This window comes from Pelodiscus sinensis, chromosome 24 (genome assembly GCF_052426305.1).
Source record: "Pelodiscus sinensis isolate ZL-2025 chromosome 24, ASM5242630v1, whole genome shotgun sequence".
In the NCBI taxonomy this organism is placed as follows: domain Eukaryota; kingdom Metazoa; phylum Chordata; order Testudines; family Trionychidae; genus Pelodiscus; species Pelodiscus sinensis.
Window position 1 is genome coordinate 11,573,000 of NC_143075.1, and position 16,514 is coordinate 11,589,513.

The window sequence follows — 16,514 nt, forward strand, 5'->3', positions numbered from 1 at the left end:
GTGGAGTTAAGCCAATCTAAATCCCAGTGTAAACAGCACCACATCAACAAAATAATTCTTCTGTTGACAGCCTACCTACCATCTCTCCGAGAGGTGGTATATCTGCACCAACAGGAGAAACTTTATCAGTGTAAGTACTGTCTACACTGAAACACTACACCAGCACCGCTTCAGTGTGGACAAACCTCTTGCCTTTTTTGCTTTTGTTTCATCTCAAGTGGGCTGTGCCCACGAAAGCTCATGATACCATCTCTGCGTGTTGTGATAATCTCTAAGGTGCTGCAAGACTACTTGCCTTTTTTGAAGCAGGCCTAGCTCAAAGCACATTAACTAACTGTTCACACATGTCCACAGGGTGCACGTGGACAAGTAGATGGTGGCAGAGTAGATTCACACCCAGCTTGCCACCATTTGTGTACACAAGCCCTTAATCTCACTGAGAATCAATGGGATTTAGGTGCCTAAATCACTTTGGTGTTTTAAAAAAGCTTTGCCCATAAAAGTTTCAGAAAGTATTCAGGTGCCTAAATACCTTTAAAAACCTGACCCTAAGTGACTTGCCCAGGGTCACGCAGAAAGTCTGTGGCACAGTCAGGAACTGAACCCAGAACTTCTGAGTCTGACCCCTGCACCTTAGCCACAAGCCCAGCCTTTCCTATTAATTTGTACATAATGCACAAAAAAATGCCTTTAAAAACACTGTGAATATGGCTTAACCACCCAAGCCATGTAAATTATTTGTAAAGCGTTGCTGAGCTTGGACCTGTGGAAAAACAAGCTTTCCCCTGTACCACTGGTTTTAAATTCAAGCGACTTTCTGGTTGGTTTCCCCATGTGAATTGCAAATATTGCCCCGGATGCAGTTTGGTTGGTTGGGTGAATAGAATAAGATGGATGAAGACATTATCTCTAGTTATGGATTTAAGGGTTAATATACCTCAATGTGCCGCTAAGAGTCACTGAAGGGATTGTCTTTCCAAATAAATCAGATACAGTGGGAGTGGCATATTCACTATAAAATACCTAGGACCTTCCAGCTTTGCAAACATAAATCCTCACAACAGGCCGGCCTGGGAAGCACCAATAGCTCCCTTTACTCCATGGCTGTGTCTAGACTGGCTAGTTTTTCCGCCAAAGCAAATGCTTTGGCGGAAAAACTTGCCAGCTGTCTACACTGGCCACTTGAATTTCCACAAGAACACTGACGATCTCATGTAAAATATCAGTGCTTCTTGCGGAAATACTGTGCTGCTTCCATTCGGGCAAAAGTCCAGGATCTTTGTTTCTTGAGAGCCCCGCTCACTTGTAGCCTGGTGTCATCACAGCCTTGTTTGTGAGGGAGGGGCAATTTGCATGGCAGCCAAGTCGTGTTAGAGGCTGGTGACCTTCGGGTGGGGAAGATGAGCCAGGAACTAAGAAGCGCTTTACAAAGGTCCCGTTTCATGCAGATGTCCCCAGTGACCAGTCTGGGGAAGGGACACATAGCAAACAGGAGATGGGCAGATTCCAGACGGAAAGGCCAAACTCATCTGTAGTGCAGCTCTCCTGAGGTCCGAGGAGTCATCCGTAGCCCAGGGGCTCTCAAGCTTTTTGGCCTGCAACCCACCCTGCTCAACGCAGACCTTCCCGTGGACCACCAGCCAACCACGCATGATGAGAAGATGGCTGCAGGAGTGCGTTGAGGGGGCAAGGCCTGGCTGGGAGGCGGAGGGCAGGGGAGGGCTGGCCAGGAGGTTGGATGCCGGAGTGGACTGGCTGGGATTCTAGCCAAAGGGAGCAGTGGGAAAGCCTCCAGGTGAGCGGTTTCCTGCACTGCCATTTCCCTACGTTCCGGCAGCCTGCAGAGCCGCTTACTCCTCCCACGAGCTGGATCCAACCCACAAGGCTTGGGGCTCCCCTCCCCCACCCTCATCCCCCCCACAGCCAACCTTGTGAGGGGGGAGGGTGTGTGGCTAGAGCACTAGCGCAGGCTCCCTGCTGCGGGGGCAGGGTATGTGTGCAGCCCCAAGCCCACGGCCCACCTGCAAGACAGTCACGGACCCCTAGTGATCCATGGACCACCCTTTGCGAACCACTGCTTTAGCTCCATGTATCTATCCATACACTTGGCTCAGTGCAGGTCAACATTTTCCAGACCTCACTGGTTCTTTCAGGGTCAGATCTTCCCAGCTAGTTTCACCGGTGTGCAATTCTTTCCAGACAGCTTCTTTGCACTGCACAAGGCAGCTGACAATCAGGCCAAGTAGATGTGAAATACTCCCAAGCCAGAATAGCAGCATTTTACACCTTCTCTATGCTGGAGCAAATCACTGCACTAGGCGCGGAGCATATAGAATTGCCATGCACAGCAGGGGCAGAATGAGTGTGTAACAGTCAGAACATACAACCCAGACCGGGAGGTTCCACACCTCTTTGGATTTGCCCCTCTTGCTGCTGTAAAGAGGATGGGACTATGCAAGAAGCAGAACTCAGATATGTCCCCGCAGGTTCTTACTCTGTGCCCTAGTGAAATCAAGGACTGTTTGTTCACAGTGCACTGTTTGGAAATCACCCGTGAAAACGTGCAGGTGCACGTGGGAATTCCAACCGGCCCATGAACATGCCAGTTTACAGTGGTACGAGAGGCTGGCTAAGGGCACTGCAGGCTTGTGTGTTTCATTTTCCTCAGCAAACCTGGCTCTGGTGGGCATGGCTGGCTTTGGGGAACGTGCCAGCTGTTTGCCTTGTTATACAGTGTCACAGTAAGGGGCCAGATGTGAAAAAGGGGGTCGGCTGAAGAACAGTGCTAGAAGAGTTATAATGGAGTCATGGGCTAGCAGGGTACTTCTGTCTATGCTCCTAGGGCCTCTGTAATAGCAACTAGTCATTCACTATCTCCTGGGGTATTTCTTTGCCACGTTACAGGATGGTGATCTCGTGACTAGAGCGAAAGGGGGGGCCTGAGAGTTAGATCTCCACGGGTCTGATCCTATCTCACACTCGATCCTAGTCCTGGTTTGGTGTGTGATCGTGCCAGGGAAAGTCAAGTCACCGTTCCGTGCCTCAATTTCCCCACTGGGATAATAAATTGCTACTTCCCTGCCTGTGAGGCGTTCGTGAATGAGCGCATGTGAAGCGCTGCGAGGCGCAGGGATGGAAGGTGCGGTGAAAGAGCTCAGAGTGCTGGTACATTTATTGTTCCAGCACATCTCAGTCTGACTGGAGACACCACACCCTGATTAGTAATCGCACTGCAAGCTTGCAGCTGGGAAATCTGCTGCGGTGTGGAACATTCTACACCCTCGTATGCAGGGAAAGGCTCCCTGCCACCGCCCTGCCAGCACAGCCCCAGAGCAAATGTGGGGAAATAATGCCAGCCCTCCGCAATGCCTGGCATTCCAGCTGGTGAGCGAGCCCAGTACAGGAAATCAGCTTTCAGGGTGTGGGTGGGGACCCCCTGGGATTCCCATCTCGGCCATCTCCAAAGCCCCACCGCGCCGGAGTAATCTGCCCTGCAGCTGAGAAGAGCTGGTTGCAGCTTCGGCCAGGGCACATCAATGCTACGCTCTACAGCCCCCCTCCTGGCACCGAACCCGGGGCATGTCCAAAAGGCAGCTGGCAGGTGCTGTCTCAGGCTGGCGGCCAGCAGAGAGTCCAGAACAGCAGAAGGGAGGGAGGTCGCTCACCCAGAGCAAGGGAGGGGACTAGCCTGGAAGTGAGGGGGAGAAAAGGCCCAGGATTACCCCTTCCATCTCCCAGCCACATGCTCCTGGCTCCTGGGAGGCTGCTTCAGCTTTGGTCAGCAGCCTTGCCCTTTGCTCTCTACCCCGGAGGGAAGAGCAGCTCCTGTTTGCAGTCCTGTGCCGCGCAGGCCTAATGCTACGAGCTGCCGAGCGCCCCAACCCCAGCTGACTCCCTCCTCTCAGGGGCAAGCTGGATCCTGTCGCACGAGGACAGAGGGTGCCATCGTCACGGCTTTGGGGAGCCGTCAGGCCCTGGATCACATGCAGCTTGAAACACAGAGGCTAGCCCGCGGGAGCTGGATACGTCGGAACCTCTCTGTCACTGACCCCTCTCTGGGCACTGGGCGCTGCTCTTAGTCCCATCTCCCGGCTTCTGGCAAAGATGAGACCCCTACGTCCCCCGCCTCAGCCATTTGGGGCTCCTCTCCCCCTCCTCTGGCACTGAGCTGGCTCCCTCCCATGCACCGCACTGGCAGCTTCTCTTCTGCATTCCCAGGGCCGTGCCCTGGGGCCTTTCCCCATCAAGGTGAGTCAGAACCCGCTGTGCTAGGTGAAGGCAGCCTCAGCCTACTCCATCCAAGGGGACCCGATCTGCCCCTCCCCCCCCAACCAATGACAATTCCTGCTTTCTGCAGGGAGTCCAAGAGCAAGAGTGTCTGGTGCCTCCTTCCCCACCCCCGTCAGACGGGATCTTCGCTCTCAGGGCAGAAGCCTCAGCAGGAGGCTCTCCTGCCTCCACACGTCTGTGGTTCCCACTGCCGCCTCAGGAGCCTGATGAATCACGGCGGCAGAAAGCACAGCCACTAACGCGGACCCCTGGCCGCCGTGGGAAGGGGATGCCAAAGGGAACAGGGGGTCTGTTATCACTGGCCTCACATTTCCAAAGTGACTAGTCATGTTAGGAGCCCCACTTTAGCTCCCTTACAGTAGGGGTGGGGAACCTTTTTCAGGTTGGGGGCTACTGACCCACAGAAAAATCAGTTGGGGCCTCAGAGCCTTGGGGACCGGATCCAGGTAAGCCGGGGGCTGCATCCAGCCCCCAGGCCCGAAGTTCCCCACCCCTGCCTTACCGGGGCCCTATACTCAGCTGGCGGGTGGCCCAGGCTCTCTGAAAGCCAGGCCCCTTAGGCGGAGTACCCTAAAATCGCTGAGTTGCTTTTGCAAACAAGCCGTTATCTGGCGGGAGGGGGGAGTTATCGCTAGATTCCTCCTCCCCTCGCCCCAGCCCCTTGTCGGCACTAGCCCTCTCCTCTGAGCCCCGGGGGCACCAAGCATCTGGCTGTAGTCACAGCTGATGCTAAGGCGGCTGCTCATTCCTTTCCTGGCTTCCAAAGCATGTCCCCTCCTGGAGCCAAGACGGAGAGACTGTGTATGGTATGTCAGCGATGGGCATTTCCTGGGGCCTTGGCCTTTGCCAGAGCTGTCCTGCCTTTAGGACAATTCGGGACAGCTCCCCCCGTGCTGTGGGGTGCCCCCCAGCAGCCACCCCAACCATCCTATGATTCTGCAACCTCATGCACAGGTCTCAGGGCAGCCTTGGGGACTACCTGTGGCCAGCAGCAGGATTCCCCCCCCCCCACGCACACACACTGTGGCGGCGGGAGCCGTGGGCAAGCAAAGCGACGCAGCAGCCTGCTCCGTGCTCCACCCTCTCCCAGCTTCACTCCACTTCACCACCGCAGCAGGAAGCAGAGCAACCTGACGCCAGCCCGCACCACGTCCCCATGCAGGAGCTGAGTGCAGGGGGCCTACTGCCACCCCATGCCAGACTCCCCAGTAATCCCGCAGCTTGCGTCGCCTGGGGGAAGGGGGTTTGGGGATGGGGTGCAAAGGGGGCGGGGGACGGGAAGAGGCGGGGCAGAGCAGGGACAGGAAGAGGCAGGGCGGAGCGTAGGGGAAAGGGGTGGGGTGGAGTGGAGGGCACGTTGCTTGGAATGGCAGCCACCCACCCAGCCGCCCTCCTGGCTTTGCTCCCACCCCGGGAAATGAGATGTTGGCTACACTAGGGAAACCCAACCGACATTCCCCGGTGCTGCTCAGATTTTCAAGCCTTTATGGGCAGGTCCAGAGGTTGCTCCAGACCCTCACTTTTCACCCAGTCCCTGTGTGGTACCCGTCAGCCTAAAACATAGTGGATGGAGACAACAACCAAACCCAACGCACCTACCAGGCTCAGCTCCAGCCAGCCTACTCCGGACACCTCGCCCCGGAGAAATCACACAGGCCACCTGGTGCCAGCCCCTGCTTTCCGCCAGGAGGACGGAGCCCGCCCACAGACTCCAGCGGAGATGCAGGGAGACTGTGGAGGGGCCGTGCCGGGCGTGTCTCAAGCTGGCGTGGAATGCAGGGCTGCCACTCATCCAGTTCTGAGCCCCAAGTAAACATTCAGCAGCCTCCTCCCAAACACCGAAACACCCAGACCGTGAACTCCCTTCCTCCTGGACTTTTGCAAGGGGGTTCTCACGGGAGGATCCCTTACGACATCAGAGTTGGCTTACTGGCCGCAGGAACGGGGGTGGGGAAAGCAAAGAGATGGGATCTCAGCGAACTAAAATGAAGGGATGTAGGGGGTGAGGAAGGACTTGAAAACACACATACCTTGAAGTAGAGGCCATTGCGCTCTTCAGAGATGATCACCAGTGTGGACGGGTACAGGATCAAAAGCCTGTCATGCTGCTCCTGAGAGAGCCCGGGGGAAGGGAGTTAACATCCAAAGAGGCAGAGGAAAACAACTAAGGGCGGGCCTGATCCTTAGCATACTGAGATCAGCGAGAGCCTGAGCATTCTTTCCTTGCTCTTCGAATCATGGCCAGTGACTTAGAGGTGCCTTTATTGTTCTACATTACAACAGCTAGAAAAGTGCAGCTTCTAGGCAATGTCCCTGCTGGCGCCAACATTCACCCTTGTGACCCGGCCAACCTTTACACACGTTTCACTTTACACAGGGGGTCCTCCCATTGAGCGCAACTGCAGCTGGAGCGTGCACAGGTAAACCCACGCTGAAGGATGTGCAGGATCCAGGGCACATGACTTTTCCTTCTGGGGAATTTGGGGGTGGAGGGTTGATGTTTCTGTTCATATTTGACTCAAGCTATTGCTTTCCTTTTCTTTCAACACACACACACGCATCATGGATCTGCACATCACAAACCCCTGGCACCTCGCCTGGCCCGGTGCTGCTCCCTAGTTATGCCCACTGGCTCTTGTGCTGATCCACAGAGGCACAGCCAGCCTGGGAAACATGCACGGGGCTTCGCGGCCTGCAAGGCTAAGGCCAGGGGGTGTACCGATGGGAGATTTGGTTTAGTAACTAGCATGAACATAGGAGGGCATGTGAATGGGAGGAGCCAGCTGGTGTGAAGAGGCGGGCTGCGGAAAATGGCGCCCCCTGTTGGATTCTCATTGTACAGACAGAGGATTGGTTTCCTGTGACTGGATCTACTCACTTTTTCCTGGCAACAGCAAGTTGTTTATTAAGGGTCCTACCTGGAAAGGCAAATGCTGCAGCTTCACTTTGGAGACGCAGAGGACATCGCCGAGGGACTCCCGTTGGGTCCCTCTCCATTCTTGGACAGGCATATTCTGCACAGACCACCTCAGTTCCTCTTTCCTGAAGGAGTTCTGCTTCCAGTCGCTCTAAGGAAACGGGGAGCAATGAGCAGGCACGTGAGGACCAGGTGGAACGAATGGAAAAAACAAGTCTACTCACGCGAGAGAGCCTTCTCAAGCCATTGAGCACCTCCCCTGCCTGCCACCCTCCCCAGATTCAATTGGAAGCTAAACTAAACTGTTCTTGAAGGTCTAAGTTCCATTAACTGTTTTATTCTCCATCATTTATTATATTTGCATTGCTGGACTATTGCTGGGAGTGGGAGAGTAACGAGGTAAGTTGTTTTTTGGGTATAGTTCAAACTTAGCTGGAAGAAGAAAGAATAAAAACCTGGTGTAAAAACAAACGTTCTACCCCAGAATTAATAATAATTTGCCTCGGTTTCCTTGTCTACAAAATGGGGCTAAAACAGCCTGGGAGAAAGGTGCTGGAAGTGTTTTTCCTAAAACCCCACACTGAGTCAGTAGCAAAGTCATGAAGAAAACACAGCTCTTGACTTTAGACCTATTTCCTAACTATCCTCCTCCTTCAAAAGCTTTTCAGCCTTGGGAAATATGCAGAAGCATTCAGGGGTGAGGTGTTTATTCAGGTTGAACCCAAACCTCTGAACTTTCAGGCTATGCCTACACTGCACAGTTATTTCGGAATAAGTTATTCCGGAATAGTTATTCAAAATAGCTTATTTTGAAATAGCACGTCTACACTGAAGGGAAGCCTCAAAATTAGTCCGAGGCAGGCTTCCTAATGTAGACGTGCTATCTTGATTTACAGCCCCCGAAGGAATCACTTAGCAGAAGTGGAACGTCTGCACACACCTTATTTCGAAATAGCTATTTCTATTTTGGAATAGGTGTTATTCTTCATAGAATGAGGTTTACAAAAGTCGGAATAAGCCGTCTGTTATTTCGAAATTATTTCAAAATTATTTCGAAATAACAGAATTGCTGTGTAGACGCTTGCATAGTTATTTCAGAATAAAAACTATATAGACACACCCTTAGAGATTTTTCCCTCACTGCAGCTCATTCCTGGTTTCTTCCACTGCTCACACCTGCTAGCATGTCCTTTTTAAAGATCTAACACAAAAACTGAGAGACGTGTACCAAAGGGAAGTTCCAAAATTAAAACACACGCACTGGTCAGATGTCTCCCAAATTTCTTGGATCCTTGTATCACAGAAACTTGAAGTTCACACTGAAGATAGCCTCCTATATCTAGGCCTCCAAAAATAAAATGCAAACATGTCCGCAGGCAAGTTGATTGTGTGTCTATCTAGGAATGGGTTGGCATCGATAGCATAAGGAGGAGGCAGAAGAGAACCTGGAGTGTGCATATTGCCTATGAACTTGAACTTATTAGACAAGCTGCTTAACAAATAAGAGTAAGGAAACCCAGATCAACTCTCTGCCCTGGTATTTAAAGATCTACTGTTACTTGTTTGAGATATTTCATCTGTTTGAGGGTATGTCTCGACTACATGCCTCTGTCGCCAGAGGCATGTAAATTAGGCTACTCAACATAGTCAATGAAGCTGGGATTTAAATATCCCCGGCTTCATTAAAATAAAAATGACCGCCGCACTGTGCCGGCTCAGCTGATCGTCGGCACAGCGCGGCAGTCAAGATGCAGATCGATGGACAGGGAACGCCTTTGTCGACCGTTCCCTTATGCCTCGTGAAACGAGGTTTACAGGAGCGGTTGACAAAAGCGTTCCCTGTCGACCGAGCCGCGTCTTGACTGCCACACTGTGCCGAAGATCAGCTGAGCCGGCACAGCGCGGCGGTCATTTTTATTTTAATGATCCCGGGGATATTTAAATTCTGGCTTCATTGACTATGTCGGGTAGTCTAATTTACATGCCTCTGGCGACAAAGGCATGTAGTCTAGACATACCCTTAGAGAGAGCCACATACATCACTGGCAGCAGCGCTAGCAAAAGAGTTATAAATAACAATAGCCCAACAAAAGACCATTGAGGCAGGGAATAACAGTCATGGGCTAGAAGGATGGACATTCAAGCCCACGCTACACTGATGAATGCTAATTATGAGGCTAATGATTAGCACAGGTGACTGGGGAATCTATACCTGCCTTGGTCATTGTGCCATCTCTGTCCTCCTTCCGGCTTTGTCTACACTGCAAGTTTTGTCCCGCATTAGCATGAGTCGTGACATCATCAGCATATTTTCTGCCAATTCTTTTTGCGCAAAAAGAAGCAGTGAAGCCGCTTCTGTTTTGCGCAAACCCCCCCAAAAACACCTCTCCGAGGCGTAAGGATATTGAGCAAAAGGGATTTTTGCCCAAAATGGAAGCGGCTACACTGCTTCTTTTTGCACAAAAAGAATTGGCAGAAAATATGCTAATGATGTTGCAACTCATGCTAATGAGTCCCTCATTAGCATATTTTCTGCTGCAAAAACGTGCAGTGTAGACATAGCCTCCATGTGCATGCTGGGGCTTTGCTACAGACCCAGGATTAATGACCATTCGTACATAAAAGGCTTGATTAGCAGTGGGGCTGCCAGATGAAAAATCTACATGCCTTTCCAAAGCCTATTTTTACAATAGGTCCCTGCTTAATAAAATCCCAGAGTGCAGTAACCCCTGACTGACAGCGCAGCTCATGGACTCGTTAGGCAAGTTCTCTCCTCAGCGCTCTGCCTGACAGCTGATTTCCTGTCTGCTCCTGGCGGCCGGGCTGCTCTCCTCCATCAGCAGAGAAATGTTTGATAGGTGTGGAAATCGTGGCTCCCTGGCGCTCAGCTATTCCAGACAGACTGGAAATTGTGAGTGGTTGGCCTGTCAGACAACTCCTGCCTTGCACTTCCTTGTACCAGGCCTAATGATTCATGCTGGGAGCAAACTGACAAGGGTGGCTAAACCAGTGGATTGGCAGCGCACGGGAGATTTTGCCCAGAGTGTCTAAGGCCTTGGAAGGATCCTCTGACTGGACAGGTAGTTGTGGGAACACCCAGCCAGTGTTTTCTCTCTCAGATACACCTGACATCTGGCTGTGAGTGCAGCTCAGCATCACCCAGCTCAGACTGCAGCCTAATGGAACAAGGCGTCCCTTGCACTCGGAAAGGACTCAGATAGCAGGGCCATCTCCCCTTCTTCTCCCCCCCACTTCTACTTTAGCCCTCCTTTCTGGATTGCTACAAGTGATAAGTTAAACCAGGAGTCAGGACTCCTGGGTGCCATCCCTAACTCTGCCACTACTTGACTGTGTGACCTTGGGAGAGTTACCTAACCCTCTTGGTGCCCCGGCTTGCCCCTCTGTGAAATGGCGAGGAGAATAACCACCTGCCTCAGAAGGGAGTTGAGGGGCTTAATTAAATGTGTGCAGGGTGCCTGAAAAGCCTTAAATGGAAGGTGCCATATCAGGGCAAAGTTATCATCTATCATCACCATTCCAAGCCAATATTCTCTTCTACTACTCCAGAATACCAGAAGGGTTTGCTACTGAGTGAGGCACGGCACTTTCCTTTCCCTCCTCCTTCCCCTGTGCTGCCAGCTCCTGCTGGCCCATGGAGAATGAGATTAGAACCACAAGTGAAGATTGGGGGCTCGGCCTCTCAGCGGCCTTAGCAACTTGCAATGAATCCTTTACACCAGCCAAGAGAATTGCTCACTAGTGGTTGCATCTGGGGAGGGAATTGGAGACAGGGCCAATATGTGTGTGGGGGGAGAGAGAGGGAGGAGGAGGAGGTTCATTCGACCTGGGCCTCAAACTCAAAGGGGGCCTCAAATCTGGACACTTGTTAATGTTTTGGCCTTTGATGAGTTTCACAATTTTTTTTATGTGCATCCTTCTTGGACCAAAATGTGGCTCGCTCGCTCAGCTCAGAGCTGCACATGGAAGTAAAAAAGATTTGGGATAAGATGTCATTTCTTTGGTTAACCGACACAGATTTTGTCATACTAAAAAGAGTTTAAAATGTTCATTAATATGAATAAAAATACATCGGTTCTGATGGCACAAGATCAGACTGTGATGAATGTGTCCTCTCAGATCAGCTGATTATATAAACAAACCACTACAAGTGGCTGGTGCTGGATCAGTGCCGTCATTTTTTATTTTTATTATGGCTCAGGGCCTCTAAAGCTGGAAGTGGCCTGGGTCCCTCTGGACCGCTGAGAGGGCTTGATTGGAGATGCTCCCAACCCCTAGTGAAGCAATCAGCTGCTTAACCTGGGTCCCCAGATATCAGGAATAAACCACAGTGCCATGGTATGTAGAAAGTTGAGAACAACTGACTCAAAAAGCATGTGGATCCCAGACAAGGAAAGCTGAGCAGTCTACAGTAGAAATGCACCTCTTACTTCTCTCCTGAATAGTTCACTCTCGGATCAGTGAATGAGGAAAAACGTCATGCATTGCTTTAAAAAACAAATAGATCATCTGGTTCCCAGCCAGGTCCCCACGGCCCATGGCACTAACCTGATATGGGAGAGACCCATCCAGGTTTCCTCCACTGAGTTGGATCTGTTTCTCCAGATGATAAAGCCATCGCTTGAGCTCCGACTCGCTGGGGCAATACACAATAAGGGGGTTCAGCAGGGGACCTAGGGACACAAGGCAGAAGATGATCTGAGCATATATCGAAGAATGCTAAGCGCTACCATGGTGCTGCAAGCGTTAATCAGCTCTCCCTGGTTGCTAGGCAATAGTGCACTGTGCTCAGCCAATGAGAGAGTTTGTTCTGATGATGTCACACTTGCCCATTGAGCTGGGAGAGATGTGAGAGAGTTCTCCCAGGTTTTCCCAGCCTGCTAAAATAGTTGAATGTGGCTCTTAAAGGGGCTCTGTCGGGTAGAATTAGATCCCAAATGCAGGGACCTAATTATGAGCTTTTACGAAACTTGAGATGGCTAGAAATGTTGATGTGTTACAAAAATCCAGCCAGAAAAGTGTTTTTAAAATTGCCCTGTTGTTTTTTTCAATCACGGTGCACCACTTACAGCTTGGAATCAGATGTGAAAATAGCCTGTTCCTTCTCCCTTTCGTTTCTAGTCCTTTATCTTGTCCATTTCTCATGCCCTAGCTACATTGCTGCTGTGTTTGGGTTGCAAAGTGGGTCCAATTTTTAACATTCTTTCCTATGTAAATTATGACATATAAAAGAATAAACATTTATATCGGTTTTTTTAAGCATTCCTTTAAGAAAAGCAGTTGGGATTACCTCTGCTGTGGCAAATTTTCACTGTTCACTTCTGAATGTTTGAAAACCCTCCATAAGTGTGAGCAATGTTTCAATTTCTGACAAAAGCAAATTTAAGATTTGGCTAATCAAAATGTGTTTATTTCTGACATTTTACACTTTTTTGTACTGCTTCCCCAAATAGCGTACTACTTTTAACCCATTTGATATGTATTTGACACTTTTAGTTTTTTGTTGTTAATTCCCAAAACCTGCAGGAGGCCACAAAGCTATTTGCTTACTGTGTTACTGTGGCGTAGCCAGAACGGGCAAGTGGATGGGCCTTGCCCCTGATTTTGGGTGGGTGGGAAATGACTGGTGGGGTGTAGGAACAATGGGGCCATTCCTCTCCCCCCAGATGGCCTTGTAGAGGTGGAGGGATCGATGCTCTGGCCAGGGCCACAATAAAATGGGAGCCTCCAGAAAAATATGTGCCTTGCACCCCCACCCACTTTGTGCACACCCCCTTACTCCACTTGCAGGGCACTCCTGCTATGGAAGGGGTGGGCGTGTCAGGGCTTGTCCAGGTGCTCTCGGCAGGGAGCAGATCAGGGCACTGGGGCTTGCCCCACTTCCCCTTCACTCCAGATGGGGGGGAGGGGGCAGGATCAGGGCATGGAGGCTTGCAAGGCCTTGACTTTGCTCCCTTTCAGGAGCGCTGGGTGAGCAGAGCAGAACTAGCCCCCGACCTCACTCCCCTGGCCCAGTGGGAGCAGAGGCAGAGCTGGGAGCGGGTGGACCTGTAGGTGTGGGCCCAGGTCCACCCGTGGCCATGCCCCTGCTGCACTGCCAAATACATTTTGTGTGGGACGATTTCTAACTGCTCTCAGACCCAGCCTTGCTGTATGAAATGACACTGGCCACTGTTGATTTTAGTATTTCCAGTTTTCCTTTGCTTAGTGTGCAGACCAAAAATCTCTCGCATCTCTTACTAGTCACTAGGATAACACCCTAGTGACGTAAATAACCTGTTTCCGGCGGGCTGTGTAATGTACACCAGCATTAATAATTAACTAGAAGCCTTTCATTAAAACTGTATGAGATGCCAAATAAGTAAGATTCTGGTTGTAGTGACTGCAGGCTGGGGCTCATTCAGATAAGCGAAATCACAGCATGCCATCATGAAAAATCACCAGCCACAGAGTGCTACTTTGCCCTTCCGTTGAACCTTTCATCTTAGAATCTTAGACTTGTTTTACAGTCGTTTATTAATTAAGCCTCTCAACACTCCTGTAAAGCAAGAAAAGTCCTCCTATGTCCATTGTACAGGTACGAAAATTAAGTCCCAGAGCAGTTAAGTGACATGCTCCTTTAGACTGTAAGTTCTTTCGGGAAGGTTCTGCCTCTTTCTTACGTGAGTCTGCACAGAAACTAGTCCAATGGGGCTTCTATCTGACTAGGATCTCTGAGCTTTACTGTAATATTAATCGTGTCACATAATGGATGTGGAACAGGAACAGAATCTAGAGGGTCTATTGCTGAAATGAGATTCGTGGGCTCTAGGTTGGATTCCCTTCTGTGTGACCTTGCGGCAAGTTATTCAGTCTCTGTGCTTCAGTTTCCCAATCTGTGACGTGGGGCTAACAGCACTGCCCTCCTTCCCAGGGTGTTCTGAGAATAAATACTCCAATGCCTGACATGTTCAGACTCTATGGTAATAGGGGCCACACGAGTACCTAGCTAGATGCCTGGTCCCCTGCTCCCTTCAATAAGGCATGACCCTTGACTTTGATTTGTTTTTATTTCTCAAAGGTTGGCCAGGAAAACCCGTCCAGGCTCTTCACGCTGCCACATCTAAGCTAAGCTACAAGAAATTCATGTCTCAGCCTAAAGCCCTTGGACATGCTCTGAGCGCCTGTGACAGGTTACGTGGGAGGCTGTGACACAAGAGAAGAGAAGGAGGAGGCTGATAACTCAAGGAGTCACCTTCTGCATTCCCCAGCACCCCAAGAGCGCAGTCGCTCTGGGGTCCCAGGGTGCATCCAGTTTCTGAGCCTTCCCCAGCCACCAGATTCCTCTCTTCTGCTCAGCATCCTCCAGCTCTCCCCAGCACTGACATGGCAGCCATGATGCAAGTCATTGGGATGGAGGGTGCTTTACCAAGTATGGCAAGTGTACTACCAGACTAAATCTTGCTGCACTAAGAAACCAAGCGTGGAAATTATTTGGGGGTTGGGAGGAGGGAGAGGATCAGATGCAGGGGTGATCCAAGGTGTTGCACAAAGTTTCGCTGAGGTTAGGAGCCAGTGCTGGCTGCCAGCCCTTTTGTTCTTAGAAACCTGTCAGAGATCAGAGACATGAGAGCATTTCTGAGTGCCTCAGAGAGCTCTGTCCTGACAGACAGATGAGGATACTGGTCCGATGAGGATACCAATATTTATCCAGTTGCTAGCAGCTGCAGAGGGTGCAGAATTGCACAGGAATTCATAGGACCCTGTCAAAGTCACTGGCTTTCATAAGGGGATGGTCTTGTGACTAAAACATCTGGACTCAGAGTCGAGAACCACCTTTGCCACTGACTCCCTGTGTGACCGTGGGCATGTTGGTTAGCCCTTCTGTGCCTCAGTTTCTCCATCTCTAGAAGGGGGTCAATGCTTAATGGCCTCACAGAAGGAGGTGAGGATTCCTGGGAGCATGCTAGACAGCTCTTTCCATTTTCAAAGCACTAAGTATCAGTATTTCTTCCTGTCCCCAGCCCCTCTCCATGTATTTATGCTATGGTAATGGTTAGGAATCGCTATGTGAAAGGCACTGGGCAAACTCAGAAGAGAGAGAAGGGCCCTGACCTACAGCGCTTATAGTCCAAAAACAAGATGAGAGACCACAGGTGGATTAAAAAAAAACAGACCGAGGGAGCAACAATGATTAATGATTCATAGATTCTAAGGCCAGGAGGAAACACTGTGGTGAATTAACTCCTGTTTGACCCAGAGCAGATCTTTTAGAAACACAGCCCATCTTGGTTCAAAGATTGCCTGCGATGGAGAATCCACCCTAGCACTTGCTAAACTGTTCCAGTGGCTTATTACCCTCACAGCTAAAGACTTGTGCTTCCTTCCTCGTCTGGATTTGTCTAATTTCAACTTCCAGCAACAGGATCCTTTTAAGACTTTGTGGGCTCGATCAAAGGCCCACCCCAGCAGCAGGATGACCAGTGGTCTCACCAGCTGTCTAACCCTATGGTTGGCTTAGTGCAATATATTATTGCTTAACATGCAGTAAAATTCCTACCTGTAATTTACGTTCAGGCTTAATGCAACGTCTTTGATCTGACTCTCTGGAGGACTGCATATCTTCATGTGGTTGAAACATCTCACGGGACACGTCTACACAGACCGTGGCAGCCCACAGCCGCGAGTCTCAGAACCTGGGCCACCGGACTCGGTTGCAGCGGGGCTTGAGCGGCAGCACTAAAAGCAGCGGTGTAGACATCGCGGCATAGGCTGGCCCGCTAGCTCGGAAACCCCCACTCCCCTCTTTACCCCCACCCCTGGCCCTATAGCAACATCTGCACAGTTATTTTTGTCACCACAGAGATGGAATCTGTTGCCCTGGGCTTTGAGCCTCGCTCCTGTGGGTTGCCGCTCGCTGTGTAGACAGATTCATGCCAGCCCCAAATGGAGCAGATATGGAGGTTTGCTGCACATGCAGATGAATGGCTACCTGAGAACTTGGTCACTGGCAATGGATGGGGAATGGAGGGGGCAACAGAATTGCTGGGCCCCTAGACAAGGTGGGAGGGAGCACCTCTGCACTCCCGGGGGAGGTGGAGCCTTGAGTGGAAGGGGCGGGGCTGGAGCAGCCCAATCTCAGCACTGCCAGGAGCTGCACCAGCCTATCCCCCCAGCCAGCCCTCAGAGCCACCCGGAGCACACTGCCCGGGGCTCCAGCAGCGATTTAAAGGGTCCAGACCAATTGCCCTTTTGTCCTCATCAGCAGCAGGCCTGGCAGGGGAAGAGACTGCACCGCTCGGCTAATGCT

At 51.0% G+C, this 16,514-nt stretch overlaps 1 protein-coding gene across 2 annotated transcripts in view; it reads right to left on the bottom strand.

Moving 5' to 3' along the window:
* The window catches only part of PLEKHN1 (pleckstrin homology domain containing N1), a 50,527-nt gene that overhangs the window by 13,450 nt on the left and 20,563 nt on the right, over positions 1 to 16,514 (bottom strand). For both annotated transcript variants that reach the window (XM_075906816.2, XM_075906815.2), the window contains exons 6-8: positions 11,774 to 11,898; positions 7,209 to 7,358; positions 6,321 to 6,401 (exon numbers count right to left, since the gene is read on the bottom strand). In XM_075906816.2, coding sequence (XP_075762931.1) covers positions 6,321 to 6,401; positions 7,209 to 7,358; positions 11,774 to 11,898 — 356 coding nt within the window. The remainder of the gene's footprint in view (positions 1 to 6,320; positions 6,402 to 7,208; positions 7,359 to 11,773; positions 11,899 to 16,514) is intronic.